At 59.7% G+C, this 9,169-nt stretch overlaps 1 protein-coding gene across 1 annotated transcript in view; it reads right to left on the bottom strand.

Annotated features, from left to right (window-relative positions):
• Positions 1 to 447: 447 nt before the first annotated feature.
• The window catches only part of LOC133075456 (adhesion G-protein coupled receptor D1), a 51,541-nt gene continuing 42,819 nt past the window's right edge, over positions 448 to 9,169 (bottom strand). The window contains exons 8-12 of the mRNA XM_061169707.1: positions 8,351 to 8,442; positions 4,698 to 4,824; positions 3,403 to 3,444; positions 1,993 to 2,085; positions 448 to 639 (exon numbers count right to left, since the gene is read on the bottom strand). Coding sequence (XP_061025690.1) covers positions 544 to 639; positions 1,993 to 2,085; positions 3,403 to 3,444; positions 4,698 to 4,824; positions 8,351 to 8,442 — 450 coding nt within the window. The 3' untranslated portion in view covers positions 448 to 543. The remainder of the gene's footprint in view (positions 640 to 1,992; positions 2,086 to 3,402; positions 3,445 to 4,697; positions 4,825 to 8,350; positions 8,443 to 9,169) is intronic.

Genomic DNA, 9,169 nt, shown 5'->3' with positions numbered 1-9,169 from the left:
CGGGCTGGGCGGCCGGTGCCTCCAGCCCGACGCCCTGGGCGTCAGCAGGTGCCAGGCATCGGGGACCCTGCGTTGGGTGGAGTCAGCAGGTGGAAAACACCCTCGAGCACTTCCCCACGCGCCCCCAGGGGCCTCCGCCCAGCCTCCCCTGCGGGACCCCACCTCTCTGGTCCCAAGTCCCCATCGCGGCGCCCGCTGAGACTAAACTTCCCTCCTGGTGCCATGGCCCCTGGGTCCTGTGCGCACGCAGTGTGGAGGGTCTGTGCACTTGCGGTGATAAAGGGCAGGGACCGCTGTGTGCTCCGGGGGGCCCGTCCCTCACCATGTATCATGCTGCGGGCTGGGCGGTGGGCTCTGTCACAGGAGCGGGTCGCAGGAGAGGATGCTGTCACGGGGGGGGTGGGGGGGGAGGGCCGTGACCCCCAGGTCCAGAGAGCGACGAGGAAAGGGTCCCAGTGGCGAAGGCAGAGCGATGCTTGCGTGCTGTCTGCGGCGGGTCGGGGGGTTCTGAGCGGCAGGCTGCCGGGTCCGCGGCCGCTCTGCTCACACGGCAGACAGGTCCACGCGGTGCCCGGAGTGGCTGCTCTTGTCCCAAGGGGTGAGCTTGGTGGAGCCTGTACCAGGCCGGGTCCCATTCATCTGCAGACCACAGAGGATCGAGAAATGGAGACTCTGCGATGAGAAACCCAAGTCCCACAGGAGTGCTGAGAGCAAAGCCTTGTGCCAGAAAGTTGCCTGGGGATCCTCCTGGGGGCGGCCCCACCGCTCCCCAGAAAAATGAGGACCCGGAGGGCGCAGTTCTCTCCACCTTCTCTGCACAGGTTCCCCTGCCTCGTGGCTACCAGGTTCTGGGGTGCACTCACCCAGGCAGTCATTCATTCTTCAATCTATCGTTCACTCATTCATTCATTCACTCATTCACGCCTCTATTCTTCCATCCGCGTATTCACTTATTCCTTCGACACTGATTTATCAAGCAGGCTGGGCACCGGGGCCTGATCTAGGCTATGGGGTCACGCCAGTGAACAAAGCCAACCAGACCCTTGCCCCCGGGGAGCTCGCGTTCCAATGGGGGAGGCAGACAATGGCCAGCAAGCAAATGAATAAACCAAACAACTGCCAAGAGTAGCAGGCACAGGACGCTGGAACGGGGTGGGAGCACCTTTGTTCAGTGCTGTCCAGGAGGGACTTCCTGAGGATGGGACCCCTGAGCGAGGGCCTAACTGACGGGTGGGAGGCTGCGGTGCAGTGAGAACCCAGGATATCGCCTGCTCCAGGCTGCCCGGGGGCCCTGCCTGGGGGTCTGCGGGGCGGAGGGATGAGGGACCACTTCCCGCAGGAGAAAGGTGAACCAAGCCCAGTGCTGGAAGGTGAGCGGCTTGTTCAGAACCCCGACCATCCACACCCAATTTCTCAGGCATCTGTAGGAGGAGGAGACCTGATGCAGAGGCCGGGCTGTGTCCAGTGACTTTTGTGCCTCTTATAGGACATCATCAGCATGGCCAGTGTCTGCCTCCTGGTCAATTGATCCTTCCATCCCCCTAAGTCAACATAAGAAGTACTGGCCCTGGGAAATGGGGCAGGAGAGAGGGCCAGGTGATTTCGTGAGGAGGGGGCCCCTGTTGTGGGTGTGACATCAGCTCGTGCCGCCTGCAGGCCTATGTCAGGTGTGAAAGGACCAGCACCCGAGCCGAGCCTCCATCACCCCGACCTGGGCAGCCGTCTGCCCGACACTGATGGTGCAGACGATAGAGCTCGGGGAAGGAGTGAGCGGAGGGCCTGGGGCTCGGGCTTTAAGAGACGCAGCCTCAGGACCACGCGGTCCTCTGTAAGGCAGAGGCTGCGTGCAGCTCAGTGAAGCTGGAAAGCAAGTTCCGGCTGATGAGGACAGAGAACAAGAGGCCTGGGTCAGTGTGGGCTGGGGATGGAAGGCACTCAGAGCAGGATCGGCCAGCGCAGGAGGGGCGTACACGAGACACCACATGCACTCACGATGTCCGAGTTGAAGGGCTTCGCGTTGGCCTGGCGGGTGGAGCTGCTCGTGAGGGACCAGACCTTGGTTTTATGCTTGAAAGCAGCTCTCACCTTCAAAGGCAGAATGGAAGGCTCATTAGAAGCAATTTCAGAAGTTGAAAAAGCAACAAGAGGTCATTCTAAAAGGTCCCGAGGAATTTGTGCTGCAGGGTGAGGACAGGACTCGGAGGCATCAGATCCAAACAGAGCCAGTGGTTCCGGAGCTGCGCTACGGACGTGTCACTGATTCGTGTGACAGATACAGGCTGTGTCCCCCCGCCATTCCCAGCCCCGCACGGGGAGAAAGCTGGACCTGGCCTGCCCTTTGCCGCCCTCACAGTGCTGGGTGGGGAGACGGGACACACTTGACGGTGAACAGCCTGGGGGCCGAGCGTGTGGCCGGCACAGAAACCACACAAAGAAGTAAATGAAGAAAGGCACGCGTGGGGCGGGCCGTGTGTGGTTCCGAGGCTGCCTCTCCCTCCTGCCCCCTCTGCCACGTGGATCAGTCTCAGGCCCTGCTTGGGCTGCTACCTGGTCTTTGCAAACACGTGACCTCTCCTCCACTGGCCGCCATCGTCCTGGGCCACTCATCCTGCCTGCCCCTCCCCCCATCTCCTCCCTCCCCGCCTGACCTATCCTTGTGCAAATGGATGGACTCTCCTGGAAAAGCACAGAGGCGGGTGGCGCTTCTGCCCTGTTCTCAGTCACCGCTCCAGAGGCATTTCCCCAGGACCACAGCCTGGAAGGGACTCAGATGCCAAGGAACACAATGCCACTCCCACAATTTACAGGTAAAACTTCTCCCACGGACTATGGGTCCCGAGGGACAGGATCTAGAGCAGCTTCCATCATCCCCACGGCCAAGTACACAGCAGGTGCAATGCCCCAGACTGCACCAAGAGGAATGAGCCCACTCCAGGTACCCCAATGCCCTTGGAGGCCACATCATAAAAGTCCCCTCTCTAAGCCCTGCAGTCAGGAGTCCTCCTTACACCCCAGGCCAGCTTCCTGAATGCCTTTGGGGAGGATCTGCTGGGAGCACATCTGCATCTTACTCTCCCTAATATGCCAGATGCCAAGCAAGGTCCTGAATCTCCAGCTCAGCTATTTCACACTGTCACCATCTCCCCTGGTCCTCCACACAGCCAGCCGTGCCCGTGTGACAGCAGTGAAGGAGGATGTGTGTGTGTTGCTTAGCAACCGGGATGAGGGAGAGAGAGCTGACGGAAAGCAGCCCCCCCACACACAACCTGTCAGCAATACCAAGGCTTATTCAGGGTTACATTTCCGGACACCAGCCTGATGCGGCAACATGGTTCCTGCGCTCTGTGCCCTTTCAGAAATGAAAAACCAGCTTCACATTGTCACGAAGTGGAGCAGACATACCTCTGAATTCAGGAGACAGTGAAAAAGGAAGATGAAAAATCCCTGGGAAGGAAGGGGAGGAAAACACAGAATTAGAGCCACTTGCGTTTTGTTACAAACACTTTCTGAGGGTGCTTTCCAATGCCACCCATGGGCTCTGAGAGTGGCATTGGCATGGCTTGGTGTTGGGGAGCATGGGAGTGAGCTGTGATGCTGGACCCTACGGTCTGGAGTCCATAAGGGTGGAAGGGCATCCTATAATCTAACCTAAACGCAGGCAGCCGCCATGACCAAGATACAAAGACAGGTGGACGCCCAGACAGGCTTAACCTCGGAGAGGAGCAAACATGCTGGCGCGGACAAATGGGAGGGCACGAGCGCATCACCTAAACCGAGCCCTGGCGTCCTCACCTGCAAACTGAGGAGGACGATGACAGTGAAAACAGGCACAAGGTGAGGATCTCCCCAAACACCAAACACCAGAGGCCCCTCTGGGTCCTCACTAGACAAACACTTCGCGTGCGTCATCTCATTTAGTGCTGAAAAGCAGCCCCCCGCAAAGTGGGTCCTGTTATTGTTCCCACTTTACGGAAGAGGAAACTTTATGGGACACAGAGGATAAATGAGGAGCCCCGGACCTGGGGTATGTAGGGCTGCAGCCAGGACAACCTATCCCCTTTCATTATAAACAGCCAGAAGGAAACTATGCATGGGCGCTTATTACAAATTAGAAGCCTGACACAGTCACTGGTTGTGAAGACCCAGATGCAGCAAGGACATCATGGTGGGGGCCGGGGTGGATTAAGCCTTGGGCTCGGTTGCGTAGGCTGTGTATGGCCATGGGCACCCACCTCCACCCTTCCTTTGGGGGCTTGTGGCTCTGGGGACTCAAGACTCTGGGCATCCCAAGTCTCTGGTTTCCAGGCTGTTACCCTTGCCATCCTTCCATGCAGAGGGCAGATGAGAACTCAGAACGCAAGGTACCCCCATCACCACCTCTCCACGCCTGGCTCCCTTTCAGGAGCTGCCCACGTGCTGACCGTCTTCCTTTCAGGCCTGGATGCGCCTCCACAGATACTGTCCAGGAGGACGAGGCAGCCCTGCTGTGAATGGGGTCCTGCATAGCCCATTTGCTCAGAGACCCTGGTGCACGCCCCACCCATGCCCGTGTCCTCAGGCCTTGGGGACCCTCCACACTCGGGGTCCACGAGGTGCGTGTGTGTGGAGGGGACAGAGCACAGGGTCTCCCTCCTGCCTCAGAGGGAACCTGCTCCGCACGTCCACTCACAAAGCTGATAGTCCCATCGGGCCCTTACCTGTAAGGAGTTGAGTACGGCAAACATGTACTGAAAGACCACAGCCTGGTTGTTGACAGCAAGCACGCCAAAGACCCACGAGGTTCCCAGGATGGGCAGCAGCACGGCCACAGCTTTTGCTGTCAACCTGCAAGAGAAACAGGGAGGGTGGGCAGGCAGGGTGGGTCCAGATGCGAGGCTTCCAGTTGGGAGCAGACACGGGCCCTGCTGGGAGTGAGACCTGATTCCTCCCTGCAAGAGACCTTGGGTCAGGAGCTGACTACCCCGGACGAGTAAGACAGGGTCCCTGCAAGGCCAGCTCTGGGCCAAGCAGACAGCTCTGTTGGACTGCAGCTGGCACTGGGCTTCCGGGAGCCAGCGCATCCTCTGGGCATTCAGGCTGACCGCCCCAATCCAACAGGTGGTGATGCTGAGAGAAATGCTGATGCCAGGTGCCCACAGAGCGGAGCACAGCCGAGGAGCCCAGGGGGCAGGAGACACACCCAGCACCGCGGCACCTGCAGCGTCAGCCTTGAGGCTCTCCCTTGGAAAGCGAGTTCCGTGAGGAGAAGGACCTGGGTCCCCCAGTGTCTGCAGAGCCCAGAACAGAGCTGGTGTGGAGGCAATGCCCCAGGGGCTGTCTGAGTCCTGGCTGCCTCTGATACGCCCTGCAAATCATCGTACGCTAACTGGGGCCCAGCCTACCCTGACTCCTCAGACAGCTCATCTCTCCACAGGGTGGTTTCTGCACGTAAGCATGAGAGAGAAGTCCAGAGACTGATGGGTGCCATGCTGCCCAGCTAAGCAACCTCCAAGGCCCTCGTCCCTTGGCGCTGCGACCCACACGGTCTCCCTCACTAGACGGTGAGTCCTCTAAAGGCTGGGCTCTGCATCTCTGCAGCCCCAAAGCCAGCACAGCACCAGGACCAGCGGGCAAGATGAGGAAGTGGCCACAGAATTGATGAAGGACGAGCAAATGGATGAACATGCAGAAGTGCCGCTCAGGGATCCAGCCCCTCCCAGGAGGAGGTGCGATGGCCCTAAGGAGCTTCCTGGTCAGAAGCCCGAGGTCCCGGCATGGATAGCTCCTAGCAGCAAATCCCTAGAAAACCAAAGATGTGTTCCCACACGTCATCTCTCAGGGAAGCTGCAGCTGCGTGTTTTCATAAAGTCAATACAGTTAAAATAAGACCTGAATCTGGGGAACAAACTATCATGAATGATTTAGATTCGATCTTTATATCCTGGAAAATCCATAATTGAAAGGAGCAGCTGCTGAAAAGTCGGTATCAATGTGTTACTTTTAAAGGGATGGTTCATTTTTACTTCAAAAATAAAGCAATAAATGATAAAATCTTGGAGGAAACTCCTCTAGTTGAGGCTCTCTGAGGACTTGTTAACACGGCCAGAGCAGCCAGGTCCCTTGTCAAAGGCAGAAGGACCGGGGTCCCTGCAGGAGAGGAGGCCTGGGCAGGTGGGGGACGCGGTCCGGACGCGTGAGTCTCCCCGATGCCTGCCCCCCTGCTCCCCGGCAGCCGGCATCCACCTCCCTCCCGCCCCCAGGACCCGGATCTCACTTGGGAAAACTGAATGTTCTCTGCTGCTTTCTGGGGAGTCTGGAATCATGACCAATAAATAGAGGTGAGAAAGCAGGTGGAAGGCAGCCCTGTTAGGGCTCCTGAGGAAGCATCTCATTGCGTTAAGTCACTGGGCGTTGAGCCGCTGGGCAGGAAGAAAAGGACTAGATTGAAACCAGGAGACAAGAAGCCAGAAGTGCTCCGAGGAGGCTGTGTTGCGTCTTCCGCCCGGCTCCCGGGACTCCTGCTTCACCAGCCCAGGGAGGGGACACTAAGAAGGGAGTGAGGCAGTGACCCAGGGTCCCGCTCGGCCACGTGAAGAAGAGGAGGCGGGGCAGGGAGCGTGCTGGGCGGGGAGAGTCGGGGGTCTGTCCAGAGGGACGGGCCGGACTCTCTCCAGGAGGTCGGTCCTGGGCGCCATGTCACGTGCAGGACACAGGACACGGGAGGGCACAGCGGCTGCGCCCCGGCCCTGGTTCCGCAGAGACGCGGAAACGCCCTCGCGATGCACGGCCCCGACCTCCCCCGTGTCAGCCTCCACTTGGGGACCAGGTCCCCACGGAGGGCAGATGGGTCGTGGGCTCAGCTGCCTTTCGGGGCCGCGGTGCGTGAAGAGGGGGCGGGGGCAGAGACGGGGGCGCGGGCATGGGGTGAGATCCGGGCTGCTCTGGGCGCAGCGAGGCCAGTGGTCCTGCGGGTGCCAGGTCAGACGGGGCCCTGCGCACCGAGGGGAGGGCCTGGGGGCTGAGGTTGGGGTGAGGGAGGGTCAGGCTCCTCCCCAGCCAGGCCCCCGGGGCCGGGGGACTGACGGCCTCACAGGGCAGCGCTGCCTGTTCTCGCTGATGCAAGAGGAAGGGGAGTGACCCTGACCCAGGAGCATCCCGAAGGTTTCCAGGGGCTAAAAAAGCCCGAGGGGGCCGGAGCCACTTGTCAGGTTAATTTACAGTGTCTGGAATTCATTACAGAATAATTGTCTTATCGATTTGCTGCTGCTATGTCTACTGTTTTCCCTTTCAGATCGGAAGAGATATAGTGTAGATAAAGTAACTTACAGAATGTCAGCTGCCTAGTAACTGTACCCTGTTTCTATAACAGCCCCTAAATTCCCTTTGAGGGGCCACTGCCCCAACTTCCTGGCCCGGTGGTTCAGGGGTGCTGACTGCACCCCAGAGCCAGGATGGACCATGTGACTCAGGCCAGAGTTAACTGGTGATTTCCATCCACTGGGACTGATTTGTGGATGGGCATGTGGTCTGGTCTGAGTCTCGGTCTCCAGGCTCAGGACTTCTGATCACTGGGGAAAGAGACACACTTTCCCATGGACTTGAACCTCCTGTGCAGCCATTTTGTCACCAGGAGGCAGAGTCCGTCTCAGAGTGAAGCTGACAGAGGGCGTGGAGCTGAGAAGTGCAGGAGGAGCTGGGTCCTGGTGATATTATCTGATCCGCTGGACCAAGCCATTCTAGACTCATTCCTGGACTTATGGTTGCCTGTGTCGATAGGTACGCCTTGTGCTTTAGTCAGCTTGTGTTGGGTTTTCTGTCACTTGCAATTGGCAGAGCCCCGACAATGGGGCGAAGAAACCCCAGAAGGCAGCGAGTGTGTGGGTGGAACCCCCCCCCCCATTCAGAGACACCTGAACCTTCTGAGGATGAACCAGCCCCAGAGCAGGTCAGGAAGTTCCACCCTCCTCAGGACAACCTGTAAGACGGCCGCCACCACCCTCACCGCACAGACGAGGAAATCAGGGCGTTGAGGGGTTGAATAGCTCACAAGGTCCCCGCAGATGGTAGGGCTGAGGCAGGACCGACCCGGGCAGGGCGGTCGGGCTCCAGAACCCTCCTCTGGACCCCACCGCCAGCTCCTCTCACCCTAGGGGTGAAGCAGTCTCCGGGAGAGCATCTCATAAACCCCCTTCTTTCACAAACGGGGGCAGCAAGCTGGTGCTGGTCACAGAGACCCATGAGGACGCACGCTCCGTGCTCCCCGTGACGTCATGAGGACACCAAGCAAGCCCAAGAGTGTGACCCGCCTCCTGCTACCCCCGAGCAGCCTCTGTGGGCAGGGGCATGGCTGACAGCCCAGGGTCCCGCTTACTTGAAGGCGCCGGGATCTCCATGTATCTTGTAGTTGTCGGCGCTGATCTGTGAAATGACCCTGGTCACCGCAACGAGGATGCCCATGTTGACCTGCATGAGGAGCACGGGAGACAAGGTGAGGGCTGCAGCCGCACCTCCAGGACCTCCGAGCCCACCTGGCCCACTCCCCAGCCAGCCTTCCCAGGCAAACAGGGGGCGTCTCCGGGAGAAATCGAAGCCGTGTCCTTGAACTTTTACCTGCACAGGTCACCCGCAAGACTGCCTTCTGGGAGCCCACATCTGTGCTCCTGAGAAAAGACGGCCAAACACCCCAGGTCGAGTCCCCAGGAGCACGCCGAGGAAAGCACCCGTCTGCGCACCGCCAGGGCAAGGAGGCTGTGAACCTCAGAATCAGACAGAGCTGCTTCCAGCCTCCTTTCGCCATGTGCTGCCCGGGTGTGGCCCTGGGTAACGTACTGAAGTCCTCCCAGCCTCAGTTTTCCACTTAATGAGAAGGAGCAGGACGCCGGCAGCGCAGTCTGAGCACTGGGGCCCAGCCTGGCTCTCCGCTCCTGCCCCGCAGCCCAGGCCCACGGCTGTGCGTCCACAGAGGCCACAGCATGGGCTCCCCGGAGGCCGCAGCACAGGATTCTTCATCTTCTTCCCAATGCTTCCTCCTTGCTAGGAAAGCTCCCCTTGGGGGGCTGGGGGCTGGGAGGCTCCCCTTGGGGGGCTGGGGGCTGGGAGGCTCCCCTTGGGGGTCTGGGGGCTGGGAGGTTCCCCTTGGGGGTCTGGGGGCTGGGAGACTCCCCTTGGGGGGCTGGGGGCTGGGAGGCTC

This window comes from Eubalaena glacialis, chromosome 15 (genome assembly GCF_028564815.1).
Source record: "Eubalaena glacialis isolate mEubGla1 chromosome 15, mEubGla1.1.hap2.+ XY, whole genome shotgun sequence".
NCBI classification, from domain to species: Eukaryota; Metazoa; Chordata; class Mammalia; order Artiodactyla; family Balaenidae; genus Eubalaena; species Eubalaena glacialis.
This window is presented reverse-complemented; position numbering and strand designations above follow the sequence as displayed.